This window comes from Numida meleagris, chromosome 4, assembly GCF_002078875.1.
Source record: "Numida meleagris isolate 19003 breed g44 Domestic line chromosome 4, NumMel1.0, whole genome shotgun sequence".
In the NCBI taxonomy this organism is placed as follows: domain Eukaryota; kingdom Metazoa; phylum Chordata; class Aves; order Galliformes; family Numididae; genus Numida; species Numida meleagris.
This window is the reverse complement of record NC_034412.1, coordinates 73,155,834-73,180,775: the sequence shown is the minus strand read 5'-3', so window position 1 is coordinate 73,180,775 and position 24,942 is coordinate 73,155,834. Positions and strand designations below refer to the sequence as shown.

The 24,942-nt window shown below is 36.1% G+C and overlaps 1 protein-coding gene across 1 annotated transcript in view; it reads right to left on the bottom strand.

Annotated features, from left to right (window-relative positions):
- The window catches only part of GABRA2 (gamma-aminobutyric acid type A receptor alpha2 subunit), a 61,167-nt gene that overhangs the window by 20,088 nt on the left and 16,137 nt on the right, over nt 1-24,942 (bottom strand). The window contains exons 4-6 of the mRNA XM_021396819.1: nt 13,215-13,282; nt 4,905-5,125; nt 1,954-2,036 (exon numbers count right to left, since the gene is read on the bottom strand). Coding sequence (XP_021252494.1) covers nt 1,954-2,036; nt 4,905-5,125; nt 13,215-13,282 — 372 coding nt within the window. The remainder of the gene's footprint in view (nt 1-1,953; nt 2,037-4,904; nt 5,126-13,214; nt 13,283-24,942) is intronic.

Genomic DNA, 24,942 nt, shown 5'->3' with positions numbered 1-24,942 from the left:
GCCCTCTGCTTTAATGCAAATCAGTAATCTTGTCAATTGCTGATATGTCCCTGCAGTCTCCACTGTTGGTTAGACTTTTTGTTGAAGATGAGGAAAGGCAATTTATGAAGCTACAGCTTCTCCAGTACATCCAGCTTGGCTCTTCTCTTGAGTACAACAAAGAAACTTGCAGGCTGATGATCCTCTTAGCAATGTAAGATTAGCAGAATATATGAGGAGCTGTGACAAATATATACCAGTGGCAGACTTGCCTCAGCTAAACCAAATCCTCAGGATTTTGGCATATTTTCACCACTGTTCATCATTTAAATTCAGTCCCAGAATGAAAGATGAAAAATGAAAGGTTAGAAATGAGTTCTAGTTAAATAAATGAGTGGGAGGCCTTTCAAAATGAACAGAAATAAGCGTTCAGTGTGTGCCAACTGGCTGGAGCACAGGTGACTACAAGGAGAAAAGAAAGACAGCTTTTCAAAAATCACTTTTCTCACAGTTACAGTTTTAATTCTGCATTTTACTGGAAATGCAGAAACCACAGGCAGGGAACAAAGAAACAAATAGTAATGAAAACAAATAGAAAAGAAAAAAAAAACAGCAAATCCCACTCTTGCACAGAGTCCAATATACCTACTCATGAAGAGTTTCCAACTTAGGAATGTGGATCAAGTCATACTATGAAGCAGGTGCTTGGCCTGAGTATCAATTTCAATATTATAGGTGTTTTTTTTTATCAATTCTTTTGAGGCTACATTGAGTCTTTTTCTCCCTCATACCCCTCATACATATATCTTACCGTGCACATGAATATAAATATTATTTGTCAGTAGCTTGTTTTGCCCAACAAAGTTGTTGTTTTTAGTTCAGTTGTATTATGTGTTATTTATTTATTTATATGGTTGTATATAGTGTTATTTACTTAAGTTGTATTATGTAATATAAATATAATAAAATATTTAGTGGAAAAAAGGCTCCATGGCAAATTACTAACTTTAACCATCTTTTATCTCTGCAGTTAAGGCCTCTCTTTAGTGTGGCAGCAAAATCAAAAACATAGGCTTGATTTAATTTGCCCTTTTTTTTTCCACCAAACTCCAGGGAAATGGTACACATCAGAGTTATGGAGAGAATGTGCACAGTGCTCTGACAGTGTTTATCTTGTGAATGATCTTCTTAATGGCAGATTATCACCTGCTTTTCAACCTGGGGTGGCTACAGTAAAAATTAAAAGAGCTACTATTTATTGGTATTATATAGTTTCCTCAAAAAAAGGATGCCGTTTCCTGGGCCTAGTAGAGAATATAGGCTTGCAGACAAAAAAAAAAAAAAAAAAAATAATTGCAATGAAAAAGATCCAGGAAATATATATAATGCAATCCTAATTCACAAAGAAAGACTTCTATACAGATGAATGAATTTATACAGCTGTTAAAATAATAATATTGAGATCAAAGTCCACCTATCTAACTCAACAATACACTAATTAATGATTTTTTTTATCACAAGAAGCCATGTATTGTTGCCTTAACTAAAGAATGGAAAAGATAATATGATTAAAAATAAAGTGGAAGAAAAGGTTTCAGTAAATGAAGATGTTCTTCAAAGATTTTACTCCGCTCTTCATTAATACAAGATGTACATTCTACACAGGCTACATGCAGCTAGATCTGTATTCATCAGTATGGTTAGTACTCTGGAATAAAAGCAGATCAGTACAGTGCTGAATTAGGTGCACAGTATTTATTGTTAAATGGTGCCAAGAAAGTTTTAAAATACACTAAAAAACACAATTTTGAATAGATAAAATCAACTGTAACGTGTCAGGTTACAAATTAAAAAAAAAGAAAAGCTATCTTGTGTTTTAAACCTCCCTTGTAACAATTTTTTTGAAATAAAGTGATGCTTGAGCAATGTTAGGTTTTCTCTAACCAAAGGCCATACTTCTAGTTATACACTTACAGCTGCCAAATTTCAATGGGCATGAATGAGCATCCATAGGGAAGTCCTCCAAGTGCATTGGACATTCAGCTTGGACTGTAAGCCTGAAAGGCAAAAAGACCACTATGCATTTAAGTTGGTTAGCAGGACAAGAAAATCAATTTGACAAAAATGAACAGTTCATATTGATCTAGGAGATGAAACTGAAATGTTATATTAAACTAATTAAAATTTAAATCAGCTCTTTCTTCCTCCCTTTTATGTGTTCCTTTGGAAAGCATTGACTTATCACATCAAAAAACTAAAACAGCCGACCTCAAAACTATGAGGAATGGCCATTTAAATGAAAATATAAATTATGTAACTGAAGGTTTTTAAGAACTGTCATTTTCTTCTCATAATATTCTGAGGTACATATGTGATTATATGGCTCTGAAAATCTCATTACAAAAGCACATAAAATGCAGTTAACTTACCAAAAGACTATGTTCCATGGTTTTTTTTATTCTTTCTAAGAGTTTGAATGTGAAGTTGTAGGAAAAAAAGATGGGTATTTTTTTAAAACACAGCTGCTATTCATTCTCTATGTTACTTGTGATTAGCATTTTTGTTTATTTATAGGCATGACAACATGTTAACAATGCGTTCACCTTTACTCATCTGGTGAAAAATTCGCAGCGATATTGCAGTATTAAATATGTGGATTAATACAGTAAAACATAATTTCAAACAGTTTGAAAAAGCTTTGACATACTTTTATTTCCCATTATTTTTAACCCAGTGAATTAATTAATTAATTAATTAAAGCTCTGCTTCTCCTTCCTATCCTGTAAGTCCCCTTTGGGTTGAAATTTTTCCTGAGGTTTACATTGCTCTTCATCCATCCCCAAATATCAACTACATTTTCCTGTACTCCCAGTGCTTCATAGTCACTGTATTCCCAACAAATTCTCCTGTTTTTCATCCCAAAATATTCTGTTTCAATTTCCTCACTCCCCAGGAAAGAGGTTCTGAAGTCAGGAGGAAAAGACAGAAATGAGTCAGTAAAAGGCACAGGAGAGTGCTTCATGAGTTAATTATTTTAAATCACACTATCATTTTAAACAGACACGGATAAAAATGGCTACTTAAAATCTCAGCAACAGAAGCATCTTACACATGTAACTCACTATCTCAGAAGAAACATAATTAGAAGTCATGAACTTAAAACTAATAGAAAATGTTCAGTAATTCTAGTTGACTTGATTTACTTTATTATTAAAAAAAGAGAAGAATGGTTTTGAACAGTGTTTTTTAATTTTATAAAATACAACTAGAGAATTTTCTGGAGGCAGAGAATTATCATTTTATAGAGAAACAATTAGAAATATTTGAGAACAGTAGTGTAAATTATGGTCTCAGTTGATTTCCAGCACATTTTTCTGAACATCATACAATATGATTAACAGCCTGCTCTTCAACACTCAGAATGACTAGGACTTGTTGGTTATGCCAATATATACATGCTGTTTATAATACTTATAAATTATTTTCTAACCAAATTTAATATATTTTACCAGCCACATGCTAATCATTCCCCAAAGCAAAAATGATAACTCTAAAAAAAATCCTGTCATTAGATAAAAAAAAGTTATTTGAGAGTAGGATGCATTTTCCATATAGTTCTTGTTAGGAAGAATTTTTGGCCATACTGCTGAGCGATAGAGAAGAGCCAGGGAACACTGTCACTTTTGGAAGTAATGGAAAAACCTCAGATTTGTCCCACAGGAATTTGGGAGGGCTCATCCAAGAAGGTAATGTGGCCAATAATCCATCTGAAATACCTCTACACCACTGCAGAAGCATGGGAAATAAGCAGGAAGAGTTGGAAACCATGGAGCAGTTAGAAAACTATGACCTAACTGATACCACAGAAACCCAACGGGACAAATTGAGCAACTGGAATACTATAATTATGGGCTGCAACTTTTTAGAAGATATAGACAGGGAAGGAGGGGTCGAGGAGTTGCCCTTTGTGTTAAGGAGTAGATAGATTGCAAAGATCTGCCTCTGAAAAACAGCCATGACCAGGTTGAGAGCTTTTGGGTTAAAATTCAGGATAAGATCAATTAAGGACATCTGGTGGCCAGAATCTACTACAAACCACCTGATCAAGGATAGTCTGTTTTATGAAGCCTTCTTGCTTTAGCTTGATCTCATTGTGGCCTTCCAGTACCAGAAGAGAGCTTATTAGCAGGAGGAATACCAACTTTTCCATGGTCTGATTGTGAGAGGACAAGGAGGAACTTTACAAGAACAAGGAGGAGCTTTAAACTAAAAGCGGGGAGATTTAACATGCATGCTAGAAAGAAATTCTTTACACAGAGAGTGATGAGGCACTGGCACAGGCTGCCCAGAGATGTTGTGAATGTCCTCTCCTTGGAAGTGTTCAAGGCCAGGTTGGATGGGGGCCCTGGGCAGCCTGAGCTAGTAGTTGGTAACCTGACCCATGGCAGGAGACTTGGAAATAGATGATCTTTGATGTTGCTTCCAACCTAAGACATTCTATGATTCTATGATTTATTTTCTTGTTTCCATTGATCTCAGTAATGAATTTGCCTAATGGTTCACGTGGTCTATTGTTGTGTGCTGCAATAGACAGAAGTTATATGCAAGTTTAATTGTTCTAAGACTGAGTGTGTAAACTCATGAGTATCCACAGCAGTTCTAAAACAATTCTCATCTAATGGCCTCAAAGCATTTTATGCAGACTCTGTATCTTTTCATATGTTAAATGATCATGAGAACTGAAGAACACATCTGTTTGAACAGATTTGTACCAGAATTGGAAAAGAAACACATTTTCTTGGTGTTTTTTCTACTGAGCTACAAATGAAAAAAATGAAGGGTCTTCTTGGAACCTTACATAACTGATATCTGGAAAAATTTCATCAAGAAATAACATGAGCAGAGAAAAACATGAAAATACATACCTCATAGTGTACAAAAGAGTTCCATCATCTTGGATTCGTAGAAGCTTGTTAGGCATTGTCATGTTATGAGCAACTGACTTCTTTCCATTGTGAAAAAATGTATCTGGGGTCCAGATTTTGCTGGCCATTAAATTGTTCAATCGAAGAATATTCATTGGGCCCTTAAATTTTAACCTCTCATCCTTCCATCTCTGACGGAAGAAGACATCTATTGTGTATTCCTAAAATAGAATAAAGATATGCTTTTTTTTTTACTATGAAAAAATTAATCTGTATTTGAGGAACAAACCAGAGAAATGCAGTAAAATTCATTTGGCAAAATTATGTCAGGACAGAACAACTACCACACAAAGTTGTATGTCTGTATGTCAAACCCTTTCAATATTTAGATTTCTGTACCTGACATATAGCATAAATGACAAAGGTAATTTCAATGAAGTTAATTTAAAATAAGAAATAAGAAAAAAGACACAGAAGGATATGACGTTCATGCAGCAGATGCACCTGTTAGGAGGGTGATCAAGCATTTTAAGAGCGTGGAAAATGGCTGAAACTGAAAGGAAGAAAAACAAGGCTATTGGTAAATGGCATAATATATGCAGGCAGAGTGATATAAAGAAGAGTCTTCCAAAAAGAAAGGAAGATCTGTAAAGTATACATTTTACTAGCAAAAGTACACAGACAAGGAGCTGATGAGTAACAGGTGACCTACACTCCATCTGCTGAACCCTAATGCCTTATCTTGAGAAGGAAAAAGAAAAAGATGCAAAAAAAACAGGCTGATGACCTGGATCAAATGCTTTCACTAAATATTCCATTTGCTGTGTTTTGTTTCTGCTCTAAACAAAAAAGAAAAACAAAAGAAGATGCAACACTGATGATGTAAGTTCACCAACTTTAAATCAGAACTTTAAATGGCTTTATTTATTTGTTAATGTCAGCACAGCATATAAATTGGAAATCAAAGATCATAAAAGTTTTGTTGGAATTAAACTGCATTCTGTGTACTGGCAAATGTTACTTTGGAGCAGTTTGAATTTTACTGGACAAGTGCAAGATGGGCCTGTGATTTCAAAACATGATTATATTTCAACAGCCTGTTCCACTGCAATGACTCTGCAAATGATAAGAGTTCAAGCAAATCATCTTTGGTTATATTTTCTTAGAATTGACAAGTTCTGGTAAATTTCCATCAATATAAAACATTCAAGTTACTACAATGCAGAAGCAATTTCAAGGAACTTATCTAGTCCATATCACCTTTTTCTGTCTCCCTTACGTGCTGATTAACAAAGCCTAAAATTTTTCTCAGTCGTTCATATGGTTTTGCAACTGAGTGCTGAGCAGAGAGCAAGAAGCAAAAGTGTTTCTCATCTCCTTTTCTTCCGTGAGCCCAGGAGCTACAAGGACCTTTTCCAAGACAGAGACAGAAGCTAAGAAGAGCAGGTGGAATAAAGGAAAGAAAATTCAGTTATCTGAAAGATCACGGCAGGGGTAGAAGAGAAAGTTGTTGTAGTTAGAAACAATATTAGGTATGTGGAAAGATCCTTTTAGAATGATATAATGGGATGCTTATAAAGTCATGTGACAAAACTCACAAACCCAATTTATAACAAGAGGCCTTACATTACTGTAATACAAAGTTGTCATTTTTCTAATTCAAGTTATAATTACTCAGATATTAAACAAAACTAACACTATAATACACTGAAAATTGATTTCTTTGGATTAACATAGATGTCAATTGTTATTATCTATAGTAGTATTCTAGTAAACATATGTGGAAACAGGCACTACTCCATGAAAATAATTTCCCTACTTCTCCATTATATACCACATTCAATTGTCCTGTTTTATTTGCTAATTTTTTGTTGTTTTACTTGCTACCTGTCCTGTGACTTAAAATCCCATTTACAGATTCCAAGAAATCTAACGGTACCATCAGGGATCAAGTAAAGTTACAAATCACACAAAATCTTGGAGAATCAGGAGGAGCAGAAACTGCATACTTGAAGCAACAGGCAGAATACATGAAATCTGGCTAGAAATATCAGTTAATTCAAGGAAAACAGTTGCCCTAAAAGCTTCCTTATCATATCTGTCTGAGAGGCTTTGCCAATAAACCCTTGTTATGCATGAGAAGATTGATGTTTGAGGTATACAGAAGAGGAAAGAAGAGCCTGAGGGAGCACGGCTTTGAAATTCCACTAAAATTCAAGAGAATTGAGTGATAAGTCCTACAAGATCCTTTGAAAAATAGCCCCTGCACATGAATGTTTAGAATATAAATCTTAGATTTTTATAATGTCTCCAGCAAAGAATTTCAAAAGTTACACTTCTTCACTCTCTTTCATCATATATAAAAAGAATTACTCAAGGTATAAAAGAGAAAAAAAAAGACATGAAATGCCACTAAATCAGAACAGCAGCATTTAAAGAAAGCACATCTGATGCATAGCCACAGCTTAGAAAGCAGAACGAGCAGGAGAAAACCTGATCTGTAGCCTTGGAAGGTCTCAGTTATAAATCCTAACTCATCTACAGGTAATTCTGCTCTCTCTACTGGCAATTTTCCTTCTGATCCATGCTGGAAAACATTATTTGACAGAACATGTGTTGTTCTGAGAAGATGGAAAAAGGGAGTTATCCAAGGTTTGGTGCTAATCATCCCAAACAACATCTCCTTCCATTCACCACAACAGCAATAAAATCTCACTTTTCTTTCAGTAGATCTCAATGCATTTTGTAAAGAAAGTTGCAAATAGGAAGAGAAACCAAGGCATTGAGGTGAAATTAACTTGTCCCTGTCCATTTACAGCATGATTACAAAAAGCAAAATACAACCCATACATTTTGCATCCCAGTGCTATATTCACTGATCCCTATTCTGTCCTACTTACACTCATGAATACCCCTATGATGATTATTATGCAAAAAAAATGGAAAAAAAAAAAACAGAAAGCTTTTGAAATATTTTGAATCTAATCAACATGATGAAATATCAACATTTACCAAAAGATACATATATAAAGGTTTTGTAATTCTTTCCTATTCCATGTATGTATCTTTTTGTGGTAAGAGATGCATAGTTTGCTGGTAGTTTTTTTCTTTTTTTAACCCTTAACAGCCCTGTTAAAAACTTAATTAATGTCTTAACTATCACAGCATTTCAAAGGTACCTGTATTCATTTTTAAATATATGAACAATGTCTGTTGGATACATACAACCTTTAACTATAAATAAAAAGTGTCATCTTTCTAGGAAATTGTAGCACAGTCTTCCTCTGTCTGAAGAACTCATTTCATGCCTTTTATTTCTGCTCTTTCTGCCAACTTCAGTCATTTTTGTCTAAGCATTTACTCTAAACAAAGTATTAGAAATTCTGTAAAAAAATATGTTTAACCAGTCTGAATCATAGCGTTGAGGGAAGAGAATATCTTCCTATTCAAATCCATTTATGAAAACCTGCTTCTCTGAATGGCTCACTCTCAATTTCCATAGACCTGATACAGAACGAATTCTGAGCATAAAATAAGCACTGTGGAGGGATAAGAGATGAATGGGAAAGATACAAACGGGGATTACTTAGAGACTGCAAGATATTATTCACAGTACTGAAAATACAAAGATTTCACGTTACTCATTTTTTTTTGTTCAGACATGGAGAAAGAGAAACCCTGAAACATAATGAATGCCTGATGCCAGGGACAGGAATTCAAACTGGAGATACACAGGGAGCTAATGTCACTGGTTGGGCACAGTCTCAGTCAAATGAAACTCCAGTATTGATCTGCTAGACAGAATACTGCTCAAGAAAGTAGTCTTTCCCAACAGAAAAAAAAAGGATAGAAATTATGCAAGCCACCATGTGAGGTATCCTCCTCAAAATTACCTATGGATTTCACTTGCAAAGGCCACAATCTTAGTCTATAATAAAAGGGAACAGAGCAATCCATTTACTGACTTTTCAGAAATATAACTAATTAAAAGACAACTTAGAGGCTCTTAACAGCATAGAAAACCAAAGGTATTTACTGTTTCTGCTTTTATTTTCTCTTAATTTTTTCTTCTGATACTGAACTAAAATAATACCTATGATTGCTGTATTTTTTTGATCTTTGGGGGAAAAATTCACTTAGAAACAGCTGAAACTTCAAGTTTTATAGAAAAAAGATCTGAAAAACAAAACAGAATGAGGAAATCTGAAAAACAGAAAAATGTGGTCTAGAGTTCAGCCACTTTTCTGAAGTACTGTCCTCAATAGTAGTGAGAAATGCTGTAACAAATCTGGTCATTTCTGGCTTTGACCTTCAATCTTCATTAAAATTTGTGTATTGGCTATATTTGGAAAACCAAAAACATTTATTGAAATTTTAATTGCAAGATGACAACACTACATTGAGTAGCAATGAACTGGTTACAACCATCTCTGTGAGCTGAGTGAAAATTGAACAAAAATTCTAGAGTGAAAAACCAGAATTCTATCCACAAGACGTTTAGGAAAAAATATAGTATATAAATATACATAATGATCCTTGTGGGTCCCTTCCAACTTGGGATATTCTATGATTCTATGGAAAAGGGAAATATACAGATGTAACCACAATAAACACGCCTTTCCTAATACAACACAAAGCTGAGGTTGAAAAATGAAATGTAGAACAGTAAGAAAGCCTGTTCATTTTAATATTTAGGCAGAACTGACTTAGGTCCTTATGTCTACTAAGAGTGTACTATAGGGAAATAGGAAAGACAGTTCCCAGTGACAATTAGAAAGGCTGCCATGAGACAGCACCCTACAAAAACTTACACAGTGTTCTTCACTGCAGATATCATATAAAGTCTTTCAGTGGCTATATGCTGTCTTAAACACAGTTAACTATGGCTTGAGGAACAAAAATATTTTTCATTTATTATCTACATTTTGTTTTCTCAAGGAGATCAGCACTTGTATGGCTATCTTGGAAATTTTAGAAACTAAAGTTTGAGGTGAGCCTGGAAGGAAAGTAATTCTGAGAAAAAGCTGTAGAAGTAATATGACTGCAGTGCTAGAACCATAGCTATTATTATATCTATAAAGCTATGCCAATCTACCAGACTGGAATTAAAATTATTTACTAATTTTGGGGAGAAAACAGAGAAACCATTAGTTTTAATTGCTTAAATTAAATCATTCACATTTTGTCATCCTGAAGACCACATTCCAAACAAAATTATCCTTCACTTCAGAATTTTCAAAAATGAAAGATTTTAGTTACAGATGTTTTAATTAGCCGCTTCAATCATAATTTAACCTTATAACTCTTCTTAGAAAATTCAGAGCTTTGTTTTTCATCTGTCCTGTTCGTATTTTGTTTGTGTTTTTAAATATTGCAGCTTTCCTTCTCTCAGGCTAATGTCAAAATAAATTTGTATCACTGATGTGGTTGGAAGCCTATAAGACATAGCCTCATAATAATGACACATTTCAGAGAAATAACAGCTCAGAAAGACGGAACAGTGAAAATTAAACCTGTATAATCCCATCTTTCTTTGCCTTCCTTAATTCTCTTTAGTCCTCAAAATGAAGTTGAAAATTCCTGTTGTATATTGATATTCTCTTTGACATTACATACTCTGATAAATACACAATAACATTTTTCTAACACAGTTAATATGGGTACAACCATATTTTAGTTGTAGCAGCTCATTTGAAGTGCAGTTTGCAAAAGAGTCCTGGCCAAGATTCAGAAGATTTTGTGGATGACTATTTTGGGCAGAACAGAATGTAGCATATATTTTTTTCCTTTAGTCAACATGTTAATCCATGCTGAGGAGCATTTATTTATTTATTTTACTCTGAATATGTTTGCAGAATAATCTCAGCTTCAGATTTTACCTCCCGAATTCATCAAGCACAACTTCAGCTCATCTAAGAACAGTCAGATGTCAAATTTGTCTGGACTAAGCTACTTTATGGACTGGAATAATACAGGCAATTTGAATGAAATCCTACTTATTTTTCCTTTGAATACTTTTAGGAGGAACACTTAGAAAATTAAAATAGCATTCCCAACATTTACAGAAGAAAATATCTATAAACGCTCCCTACAGTAGTTAACATTATCAAGTCAGTAAAGCAATATCTAAATGAAAGAGTACTCATTGTACTAACATTACCTTCACATCTGACAGAGTATGTGATAGTTTGGAAGTTATTGTTTCAAAACTTGACTGCTCATACACTTCAAAATGATTTAATAATTATCTACTTAACAAGTTAAATTAACCTTGACACTTTTAGTAGTAGGTATTAAACTGCTCTTACTTACCTGTCAACATTTTTGCAAATGACCTACCTATTACAATAACAGCTTCCATTCTGGTATACTTCACTCCTTTTCAGTATACACCTCTGAGCAAAATAGCTATAGTGGTGGGATCAGATGACCTGATACCTTACTGTGCTGTCATATCTGCCCGTGTAAATGGACATCCAGAGTTCTCCAAACATTTACATAGATGTCAAAAGCATTCCAGGAGCTGGTGATTGGGATCAGAGCTTTTCATTAGTGCCCCATTTCACCACAAGTGACCTGTACACTCTTTGGCAAGTCTTCCTGCGCCTCATGAGTCACATGTCTAAAACTGCTTTAAATCCATCTCCCAGTTTCACAGGAATAGTGCAGATATAAAGACTGTGAAGTCATACTATACTAGAGAAAGAAAGTCAAGTGATGTTCTTATCATCTCTGCATATAGCTGTGGATACTCATTTGTTTGCAATTATAATAAACTAAGTATCAATTCAGAAACTTAACGTTATTAGGAAAAACACCTCAAGGGAATCAGTAACATATGCAGCGTCAAAAAGAAAATAAACATACATTTTTCCTGTGAAATAATTTTTCATGCAAACCATCAGTACTGTATTTATCACAATGGAAACAAAGCTCAAAAAATGAAATCACCACAAAAAATTAATTAAAATAGCAGAAAGTATTCTCCAAAGCTACGACTACCTGTTAAACAGTGAGCAAACACATTAAAAAATGCACACTTTACTAAAAAATGTTTCATTTCAGCTTAGCTTGTAGAATCAAAATGTTTCCTGTTTTGTATGATGCATAATGTGAAAGTTATCACTGAAAAAAAAAAGCATTATCTCTTGGTTTTAAAAATATTCATTTTTTATGCATATAAATACATGTAGCTAATTTTTTATTATTTCATATAGACTCATTAATGTTTAAAACTGTTCATAAGAAAATTCCTCATTGTTTCACCACAATTAAACAGCATTAACCGGCTTTCTGTACCTTGCTTAGTCTCACATCCATTTGTCTGTTACACCTGTCTTAAAATAACCCAGATAGTCATGGGGCATTCATGTATTAAGAGGCCGGTGGGAAATGGCAAGGGCAGATAAATGAACTTTCTGATTATGCTGTCCCTCCCTTCTTTCCTATGAGAGATGTTATAACCATGAAGATCTTCCTCACTAGTGCAACATGTTCTCCCTTATCTACATATGATTTGCAGTGAGCTACAACAGACGCCTTGCCTCAGAGCTTTTTCTCTGCTGCTATTTTCATGAGAAATTGTGATCCAGGTAAATATTTGGACAGTTTATTCTTTAATAATGTCATTGTCAGCTCTGCTGACACTAGTAGACTTAGTGACTGTGAAAACCCTAAATGCTCAACAAAAATAATAGTCATTCAGTTTTAGGCTCTTGAGAATATCAGGCCTGATTAACTTGTTTTCCTGAAACATCTTTTCATGTATTGCCATCACAAAAATTTCTGCTTAAATTCTGTTTGCAAAGTGATCCACTGATGACTACATTTATATGAATTCCACTGTTTTGTTAGATTTTTTTTCATAATGCTAGGTTACTAAGTTGTGCTAATGATGCAGGTCACATCTGTAAAACTGGAGTTGGTGAGCCAACTTCCAAGCTATATTTCAAGAAGACTTATTACAAACTAACTCCAGTCAGGTCATCCAGTAAGTGTGCAGTTTAGTTTCATTCAAGAGGAATTTATTTCACCAGCCTCAAGACTGTTCCAAAACATGAACCAAAGTACTGTCAAGGGGGACAATTGAAAGATTCATACATCCAAACTAAATAGTTAATATAAATGTATCGTATAAGGTCTACAAACCAAGTTTCAACTTTGCAGCTTCTGGAATCTGGTACTTCCTGACTTCAGAAAAATTACTTCCTATTTGCCCACAGCTTGAAAGCACAATACAAGTTTAAAAGCAATTTTATAGTATATTTCTTTACATCTTTTACCATGGACACAAAAGATTCAGAAACTCACCATGTCTGTGTCTGAAACAGGTCCAAAACTGGTCACATATATGTTGGTGAAGACTTCAGTAATACTATCTGATATAAAAAGAAAAAACAATTCAATCGCTTTTAATCTATAATAATTCAAACTCTCTATACAAAATGTTTACGCATTTTGAGAAAGTTTCTGTCCTTACTTTCTTCTTTTAACCAGTATCATGTGGTAAACACTGGGGGTCTCTATCCCATGAAATTATACTGCAATTACAAAGAGGTTATCAGAAAAGAATTTGTCCACCTGAGTAGTACATTTCAGTTAAATGACTGTACAACTACCAGAAACCACACACATATTTCCCATTTTTCTAACAGGAAAAATAACAACACTCTCTTGGACTTAACAAGGTAGTACAGTTCTACACACAAAATGCCTTTGCTGCAGAGATATTATCTCTGTTGTTGCGTATCACTCCTTTTAAAGTCTTTCCGATTTAAAGTTATTTTCCTCATCCTGAACTGCCTTTTCAAAGCCAAAATGTAATACTCAGCAGTGCCCTACATTTTAATTGGGTACTTGTTTAAGTGGTATGTTATAACATAATAGTTATTTCCCTTGATACATGATGCTCCTGAGATATTGTTATGATAATGTATGCTCTGAAAATATTAAATAAATAAATAAAAGTGCGTCCCCGTCATTGGAACCAGACAGCCATGAAATCAAAATATTAAATATTGTACTGCAGGGAAAAATAATTGCTGAGCTCTCTGTCTTCAGTTTTCAATTAGACTCACAACTGAATGGTATTCACTAAGAGGGACAGTACAGACTTGCAGGAAATTTCTCACAGCCATTGCCAGCTGCTCTCTGCATTCAAGAGAGTCAACACAAGCAATTTTATGCCTTAAAGCCAGTTTCTAGCTGGATAAGGAATATTTGAATTCAACTATCTGCACTTTGACTCAGAATTTCCCATTCCTGAAAACAGTATAGCTGCCTGCTATTTGGGTGATCTTGCTATTATATTATTATTTCTTATTTTAAGCATCATTAGATAGGGATGGTTAGTAGGTTCTATGCTGTTAAAAACTACCTTTTGACAAATATGTGGCACAGGGAGATTTTATATGTAATTGTACTGAGTTCAACAGTCACTGCTCTCTATTGGAAGAAGGGAAGAAGTCAGCAGTACTTGCCCATGACTGGATAAGTTCTGCCAGCTACCAGTCTAATGAAAGACTGCTGTGTGTGCAGAGAGCAGTGTATTGTCAAAGGGATGTAGCTGCACCCAGTGCAGAGATGGGTGTGATGCAGTGCTTTCAGCTAGCTTCTGGAGCATGGAGAATAAACATTCCTACCTTCTCACTTTTGAGGAATCTTCATCAACCTAACATTAGAAACACGTTTATTGGAATACAGAACTTCGGTTATTTTTGGAAGGAAAGGATTTACTATCTTACAGGATTGTTTCTGCTTTTTAAGCAAATAAATAAAGGCTGACTCTTACTATGTGTCATTCACACACTCCGAAAGTTCAAAATGACCATTTTTCCTCCACACCTGAAATATGTTTATTTGTGTAATAGAGACCTCAGTAATCTCATATGTGGCATCCATACACAAGCTGAGTTAATTTGTACTCCAAAAAGCTTACAAACTACTTTTAAGTCAATGGACAACAAAAAGTGCTGGGTCTGCACTGCTCTTTATATTCAACAAGGATAAAGTAAACATCTGAAATATAACACAGAAACCAAAGGTATAGTTCAGAAGATTAGTGACCATATGATGCCTGTGGGACACTCTCCAGGAAAAGGATTATTCTTTCCAAATGGTTACTTGGCACAGGCTGATGCGAAATGGAAAAGTGATGAGATAGACTACTCTTCAGGGGGTAAAACAGTGCTGCAGACACTAGCTGTGAAATTTGGCCTATACTGTAATGACAACACACAATTCTAATTATGGTTTCATGAAAAACACTGATGTTACAAATATATCACTGATGATCAAGTATCCAAAGAGTAAACAACCAGGATTAATTTCAATTATACTGATATAAGGAACTTTACGAAAGGCCTTAAATACACTTGGCAAATCTCAATCTGCCTCCCTTCCATCCCCAAAAAAATGAGTTACTGTTGGAAGCACAGTCCTCTTTTAATTTTGTTCTAATGCAAAATGTTGTTTGCAACTGGCATATTATTTGTCTTTCCAATTTGGATGTAGTAAATTAAAGGACATAGAATCTTGATGTTGGCCTTACATTTCAAGTTCTAATTAAAAAAAACAACTTCCATATTCTTACACATTACTTCTAAATACTTCTGGATCAATCCTCCTATCAGAAATGAGCAAAGAAGACAGAGTTAAGGACAAACAAATTGACTGCAGTTGTTGAATTGCTCTTACAACAGCCTGTAGATTCCTCTTGCTGGTACCACTTCAAATCAGGGATCCTAATTATCCTTGGATTCAAGGACACGTATGACTGGGGGAGTAAAGGAGGAATGGACGGGGGGAAGAGGAGATGTTATCCAGAGATTCTTAGCTATGAGAGCTTCATTTTAGGTTGTCATAATTAAGATAAGCACTTCAATGAATATAAAAAGTAGTGGGGCAAATTCATCCATGATAGCCTCAGGAAAGAGAATTAATGCAAATTAATTGTAGCCATTTTTTTCTGTCCACAGTAACTGCCTTAAGTCAGCATAGCTCCAGGTGGTAGTGACAGCAGTAAGTTCTGATGCAACCAACTGTTCTCCCCTGAAGTGAGGATTTATCCTAACTGCAGGCCCCCCACAAGGCCATTGCTTGTTGGGGGCAAAAGAAGCTGAAAAAGTAGAACAGATAGAAAGACAGGGAAAAGTAAGGATAGAAGAAAACAGAACAAATGAAGACACAAGAAAAAAAAAAAAAGACTGAAGAACAGAAAAGAGAAACTGGCAGATTTTTATTTCTTCCTCCTTTTTTCTCTTAAGATTCTGCATATTTTATATTTCTATTCATATCTTCTACATGCAAGGAAACTGTTTCTTAAAGATGGAAGAAGCAGAAGTATAACAATTCATGAATAACTCCATTTATGATCTGTTAATCTTAGCAGTCTGAGCCTTGTGTCTGTTTCTTCATTGTTAGTTTACTTACTGCTAAAATAAAGATTAATCTGAATTATAAGCATGAACTCAGTGTTTCATAATCATTATCTACAAAGAAAAAAAGTGAATCCTTCTGTTTTTGTAACAAATATTCTAGCCTTCACTTTGAAAAAATAAAGTCTGTATTAAAACACAATTTTGTCAAAGCACTAACGTCCTGGAAATAATTTTCAGAAATATAGCATGGTTTCAAAAGGACTTTTGGTTCAGAATTCATCCAGCAGGCAACACAGCTACAGGCTTTTTATAACTTGTATTCTGTTAAAAACAACTAAAGTCATCATAGTCCCTGGAGATCAAACAGTTCTGGATCAAAATTACTTCTGCAAAAGTCAAAGGAATGCACTCAGCTAAAATGTTCAATGCAACATGTATTTGTGTACAAGTTTGTTTTTGGGAGAAAAATTAAGGACAAGGTCTATTCACAATAAAATTTATTTATTTTTAATCGATATGTCAACGCCTCAGTAAAAGCTTGATTTTCAAGAGCATGTAAATTGATGGAACCTTAGTGCTTTAGAAAAACAATCCAGTTTTTAAAGATAAGCCCTTTTTTTTTGGAAGAGGTGGCTAATTCATTTACACTTGTGATCTCTTAAGTTATTCTGGATTGTTTCCTTTGAAGGTTAAACAAAGAACCAGGAACAGGAATGGGTAAGAACAGAGTTTTCCCATCTGATTTTTCCATTAAGGAAAAAATTATCAAGCACAGAATAAGTCATATATTGATGCTTTCATCACATGGAGTGCTCTGAAAATCAGCAAATATAGCTTGGCTATGTAAGTGTGGTTTTTAACTTCAGCAGTTGTAACAGTTGAAAGAGATATATAGCTTAGTTTAGGCTGGTTATAAATAAAATAAAAAATAAAATAAAATAATAATAAATAAATAAATAAATAAAATAATAAAAAATAAAATAAATAGAAGCCAAAAGTAAGCAAGCTGTTTCAGATGGTTCTCAAGAACTGGTTTCTGCTGATTCTCTTTTCTTACTTGATCTGTCATGCTACCAATATTGAAAAAATGAAAGAATAAGAAAAATATTAAATACACCAAACTACAGATTTATAGATCCTTATATATGTTTAGCTGGAAGGTTTATTGCGTGTTTGAATGACATTTAGTATTTTATAAATATTTAATTATCATAACCTCTCTCTGAAGATCGTAATTCTGTTATCTGCATTCTCTATAAACTTCAGAAGCTGAAGGAGAAAGATTAAGCAAAGCATAAATAATACGATGTAGAGGTTTTTGCCAAATCTGAACTCAGTTGTTCCATATTAAATATCCACACTGGAAAACACTAACATAATTGACTTGTCAAAAACTGTAAGAGGAGTTCAGAGCTTAGCTGGAGTTGGTATCTGTACCTTTCTCCACTCCACTTTGCCAGCTCTCCATAGAATCATATAATCATAGAATCATAGAATGGCTTGGGTTGAAAAGGACCTCAAAGATCATCGAGTCTTAACCCCCCTGCCAAGTGCAGGGTCGCCAACCACTAGACCAGGCTGCCCAGAGCCACATCCAGTCTGGCCTTGAATGCCTCCAGGGACGGGGCACCCACAACCTCCCTGGGCAACCTGTTCCAGTGCGTCACCACCCTCTGTGTGAAAAACTTCCTCCTAATATCTAACCTAAATCTCCCCTGTCTCAGCTTAAAACCATTCCCCCTTGTCCTATCGCTATCCATCCTCACAAACGATCGATCCCCCTCCTGTTTATACGCTCCCTTCAAGTATTGGAAGGCCACCATGAGGTCTCTCCGGAGCCTTCTCTTCTCCAAACTAAACAAGCCCAGTTCCCTCAACCTTTCTTCATAGGAGAGGTGCTCCAGCCCTCTGATCATCTTGGTCGCCCTCCTCTGCACTCGTTCCAAGAGCTCCACGTCCTTCTTGTTCTGGGGCCCCCAGGCCTGGACACAGTACTCCAAATGGGGCTTCACAAGAGCCGAGTAGAGGGGGACCACCACCTCCCTCTCCCTGCTGACCACTCCTCTTTTAATGCAGCCCAGAACATAGTTGGCCCTCCGGGCTGCCAGCGCACACTGCTGGCTCATGTCCAGCTTCTCGTCCACCAGGACCCCCAAGTCTCTCTCCGCAGGGCTGCTTTCAAGTACTTCTTCCCCCAGGTTGTATAGATACCTGGGATTGCCCTGGCCCAAGTGCAGCACCCTGCACTTGGCCTTGTTGAACCTCATTAGGTTCTCGTGGGCCCACTTGTCCAGCCTGTCCAGGTCCCTCTGGATGGCTTCCCTTCCTTCCAATGTATCGACTGCACCGCTCAGCTTGGTGTCATCTGCAAACTTGCTGAGGGTACACTCGATTCCATCGACTATGTCATTGATAAAGACATTGAAGAGCACCGGTCCTAGGACTGAGCCTTGGGGGACACCACTCGTGACCGGCCTCCACCCTGACATAGAACCATTTATCACAACCCTTTGGCTGTGACCAGCCAACCAGTTCTTAACCCACCGAACAGTCCATCCTTCAAATCCATACCTCTCCAATTTGGAGAGAAGGATGTGATGAGGGACCCTGTCAAAGGCTTTGGAGAAGTCCAAGTAGATGACATCCATCGCCCTCCTCCCATCCACCGATGCCGTCACTTCATCGTAGAAGGCCACCAGATTGGTCAGGCAAGATCTACCCTTGGTGAAGCCATGCTGGCTGTCTCGGATCACCTCCTTGTCACGTATGTGCCTTAACATGTCTTCTAGGAGGATCTGCTCCATGATCTTCCCAGGCACAGAGGTGAGGCTCCCCGGCCTGTAGTTCTCCGGGTCATCCTTTCTCCCTTTCTTAAAAATGGAAGTAATGTTTCCCTTTCTCCAGTCACCGTGGACTTCACCGGACAGCCATGATTTTTCAAATATGATGGAGAGCGGCTCGGCAACCACATCAGCCACCTCTCTCAGAACCCTAGGACAGATGTCATCTGGCCCCAACTGTTGGGATACCTTTTCTCATGGACTGATTTGTTACTTGTGCTGATTTGTTACTCAGCAGATGAGCTGACTCAGCTGAAGTAGACCACTTAGCAGCAAATTTGCCATGGTTGAAATGTAAATCAATCACAGGTTGAGTAATGGAGATGGTCAGAAATGTCATTTGAAAAGATTCCTCATCAGCATTTACCGACTGCTGGCTTGCATCACTGAAGAGATAAGCAGTGTTCCAGTGCTTGTGATATGGGGTAGCTAGGTATTTAGGTTAAATATACCTTACAGCTCTCCCATTCCTGAAGAATTCTAAAGACAGAATTATGTTTCTTGAAACAAATTTTCTAAATGTTTATCAAATTTGAGAATAATCTGGGCTTTTCTCATTCCTCCTCTCCTAGACACCAAAATAATCTACAGTTGTTACTTTACAGAGTGTAGAATCACACTATGTTTGGCTGGCTCTAGGTATGTTTAAAATAAAGAAAAAGGAGTGTGCTCATCTTGAAGCCTTCAGACTGAACCATCAGTAATATCCCATATGTTCCTTTGCAAGAAATTGCATTATCTATTAATATGTAGAGCTTGTCTTCACAAGAAAGCAGGCTAATAGATTGGGTTGGAATTTTTTATGTATTCAAACTTTTAGTCAGTAGAACTAAAACTGTAAGTTCAGGATTTGGAAAGCTAAAATAAAAGCCAATTTGCTTGTGGTAATCCAAAATCATCAAAAGTACTTCTTGGTGGGACTCAGATTTTATAATATACATATGCAGTACTAATGCATAGCGTGAAACCATTTCTCTTTCTCTTAAAAAAAATTATTTTAAATTTAGAATTAGTAGTACCCAGGAGAACACTGCAAGACTATAATTCACGGGCTGCTACAGCATGTAAAGAAAGTGTGAAAATGAAGCACTGTTCTTTAATCACATCAACAAAAAAAAAAAATAAAAAAGGAGGTCAAGTTGGAGTGCTGTGGGAACCTTAACTGAGGACTTCTGAGTTTTTGTGGGAATGCTGTCAAAAGGTTGATATTACTTTAATTATTTTGCTATAAAAATTATTTAACTAGAATTGACATTGTTCTGACATTGTAATATGGTCTCCAAGGACTAGGTTGGCAGTGTTGCCCAAAGGCTTTGAAATTGTCATTCATAATACAAATCAGGAATTGCACAGGTAAAACAGCTAGAGTCTTAATTCATCAAAAACTGTTTGAACTCAATGAACTGCCCTCATCTGCTCTTTAGTGTGTCTGTTGACAGCTCAAGTCACTCTCTGGCTGGCAGAGAATAAGGGGGTCAGAGAAGGTCTCGCAACATGGAGCCATGAGAGCAGCAAATTCCTCTGGAATGCAGGTATTCTAAAACATTGTTCTTCCAATTCTTGTTTTTTGTTGTCGGTTTTTTCTTTTTTTTTTGGGGGGGGGGGGCATGCTTTTTATGGCAGTTTTATCTATCCAACAATTCACCATCTACATTCATTATCCACTGTTAAATTGTAAGAGCTTCAAAGCTGCATGAACATACATAAATACAGCTGCAATTTTAAAACTTAAGTGGACTTTGTAGAAGAAACTACTCCTCTCCTTGACATGACTGCTATGCTTCCAAGAGCCATACTCTATCCTAGATTTACTGGAAAGACAATTTCTTAACATGAAACAAACTTCTCTTTCAGATCTCATCTTTAACAGTGCTTACCAGTGAGACTGAGTAATACCTCTAAGAGCTACTATTGTAACAGTTAAGTGTTAGTTACCCACAAAATGTGCACAGAATTAAAAGAATGCATATCTGCAATTCATATAATGAGCTATTATCTCCACAGTCAGGTAATTTTTCAGATTAGTACCATGCATAAGATACCAGTGTAAACTATAAGAGCACTGTTTCCACCTACCAAAATAAAAACTTCACCTATGAATGAAAAGCTTAGATCCAAGCAATATTTGAGGCAAAATTTTAACTTCTTCTATAAAATTAGCTTTTAACATTATAGGCTTCCTACCCTAGTTTTAGAAGGTCACTTATGGTAAGGCTGAAGCCATAACTTAGATTCCTGTTTATCTCTTCAAGTATACTGGACAAGCTCTGCAAAGTTATTTAAGCTAGAAGTTTCCACTGAAATCAATAAAAGTTAATCTGAATGTCCCTGTGGTCCAAATCATAATGACTAAATTCTGCACTTATATTTGTTTGAATCTCCCTTAGTCCCAAACTCCTGTCTAGTGCTGTCAGTACCTAAAATTCCCTGGCTGCTTATGTTTCCACCTTAAGGCAAAAATATCCTGATACTGCCAAACAGCTTTAAGAACTGGCTTTCAACCAAGTCCCAGTGAGTTCCTCATTCTATATAAAATTACAGATTTACTCGGCCAAAAAGGCACAGAGAGATAAAGCTAGAAAACAAGCAAGAGACTGATTCCACAGTCTAGCAGTACTCATGGGATGCAGGAGGCAGAAATCGAAGTCTCTGCTCAATATCTAATTATTTATACAAAGCAGAACAATTCCTGCCAAAGTCTGAGGAAACATATCCTATCTTAGAAAATTCACCTTTGTGGTCAAGCCAGACCTAGATACACAGTAACCTGAGTTCATGTATCTAATGTAAATCATGCACTTGACAAGAGGCGCTATCTCTCTCACAGGCTTTCATCATCCCATGCTATCAGCTCATCTCACCACTCATGTTTCAGGAGAGCAGAAAAAGCATGAGGAGGGGACACATCACTGTGAAAAGACAGTGCAGAGACTGGTAACATTTTCCAATTTGGAACTGGGTGTTTTGCCCCTGTTGGCAAGAAATAGCTTCTGCTGCATGACTCTGCTCAGCACTATTAAATGGTTAGCTGGATAGAACCCCACTTACTTTACTGGCTTTATGAGCTCTTCTTGCAGACAGTTAAGGGTATGTCCAAACAATTTCCAAGGTTTATTAACACAGCTAGCTTTCCCCACGTTCCACAAAGCAGACCTGAATGTTCAGAGCAATGAATTCCACTGTATATGATGTTCATAAAAAGTAGACATTGCTAAATATACAAATATAAGCCTGTATGAGGTGAATTGGCCAAAGACTGTGAGTGACTCTACAGTCCAGTGGTACAAACCACAGGTCTCAGTCCACACTCTGATAAATACTTAGGTGCTAAAACATCCCCAGTGGAAAGGACAACCCTCCCACAATGTCTAAAAGACCAGGGTCTGGTTAACATGATTGGAAAGCAGGAGACGTGGATTCAGATAAATTTTCCAAATCAAGTAGAGAATAAATAATGTTTAAGCTAGAATGCACTGCATTCCTGAAAAGAAGGCCATTCTGTCTGGTGCAGCTCATTTCACATCAAGACAATTAATCTCTAGCTTGAATTCTGCTGGTATTCTTAAACATAAGAGACAGTTCAAAGCAATTCAGAAGTGCAAAGACAAGACACTCTTTGCCATTGTTGCTGAATTTCACAGACTTCTGGCACCTCAAGCAATATTTTTCCACTCCTAGAGGTATGAACTGCCAAGTGATTAAGATAGCAATTAATTGTCTGGACATATTTCTGGATTTTATTCTCCATCTTTTAAACAGAGTATTCCTACAATTTACAGGTTCATTGTAAAGACATTATTAAACCTTGGATGATTTGTATGTATAAAAATTTGAGACAATTGTGTATTTATAAACTGTAGTCTTGACTATGTTACAAAGGGAGAAACAATATGCTGAAAACAGGAACAAGAAGTGAAAGGAATCATTAGGAAGGGCAATCTAAACTTATGGGTAATAGGAAATCTGTTCTCATAAATTCAGACTTCCTTAAAATCCAACAAATTTCCATTTGTTCCATTTTAATTACATCCTCATCCACAAGGGAAAAAAAAAACAGCTCTAAAAGAAAACAAATATGAGGCATTTTCAATTTGAGTAATAAAGTTCAGTAGAAGCATGAAAGTGAAAATATAGTGGAGTTTGGCTGGAGTAAATGTGGTCTTACTGAGATAGGTTACTTTAAAGGCTGAAGTACAAAAGTAAAAAGAACTTAGCAAACAGACATTTGGCAGCAAATCAAAACTACACAGCATTCAAATGAAAGATGAAATATCAGCATTAAGCTGTATCCCTTTAGACGCTACATATTCCACCAGGCTGCAAATAGATTGCATATAATAACCAAGCTGAGAAACAAATGGGACTACTGCATTGTTTAGATCAACTGGATGAACATGACAAAGCTAAAATGAAGCCTCAACACTGTCTGAAGAATGAGATAGAGAAAGAAAGACAGAAAGATCAAGTCCAGAAATGGAAAGGAACACACTTTGACAAATTGAAGCAGCAACAATTGGGACCAGTCTGAATCAATGTTGTCACACAAGCAGGGTTGACAAAGTTATTATTTCTATAAAACCATATTTCTTAGAAGTTGATCTTATTAGAAAGCAAACTGTAACACATACGTAAGACAGAAAAAAATTCAAAATTATTTCAGATTTTAGAAACATATTCAGAATTTTTTTCTCTTTTTAAAATGTTTGAATTTGATGACTTTTATTTTCAAAGTCATGGAAGTCCTGTCAAATCCTTCTAGGATGATTTCAGGTTTGATCTCTGCTATGTTCCAAGTCACAGTATTTCCAAATCACCACATTTGACACACACACTGTCAGCCCCTTTTGTACTCCAAATCACATCTGCTCATAAAATTAGAATGATTTTAAAACAGCAGCATCTCTCAAATTTCCCTCTCTCATGAAGTGGCCAAGTCTGGTCTTTTCAAGATGCATCTTTATTATAGAGCAATTCCTGACCCGACTCGCTTGATTTTAGCTGCTGGTTTAGTTACAAATCAAAGCTACACAGAATTCAAATGAGAAATAAAACATCAACATTAAACCATGTTGTACACCGGCCCAGTTGTTTTTCTAACCAAGGTCACTCAGCATAGATTTTCTGCAGGTTAGATTACAGGAATCACTTTGGTTTATGCTGTTAACTTGTCAACTACACAGTGAAAGTATGAAGTATAAGAAGCAGCTCTCCTATATCTTTTGACAAAAGCAAATTTTCATAATTCCCTGAAAGAGGTCAATTCCCTTTAGTAGCAGGATTTGTGAGATGGCTACAGAACTCCTAGCAACACACTGGAGAGAGTGACCAAAGAATTGTGGTAACATATGCATAATATGCACAAGATTGCACCTTTTGGATACACACCATTTTTTCTAAGCTGAAACAGACAGATTCAAGTGTTTATTATGTTTTAATTATGTAATTAACACGTGGGTGGCATGTCACTGCTCACCGATGTCAGTGAAAAAATATTCTTATAATGACTGTAGGCTTCAGCTGAAGCCTTTGGAGAATAACTACTTCTGTGATCAGCCACGACAAAAAGAGCTGGAACCCTGGAGATAAAAGAAATTGGGATGAGAAGAATAGTCATCTGCTCTGGTGGCAAACACTCATTGTCACCAGTAATCAGCATCTTCCCAATGGTTGCTGCTATCAGAGCAAGGTATGAAATTCATGTGTTCCTGTGGAGATCAACAAACATAAGAAAGCATTGAAAATGGAGATCCTTTCAGGTCCATGTATTGTAGTACACGGTTACTATATAGTACAGTCATTATAAATATATCTACCATCCTT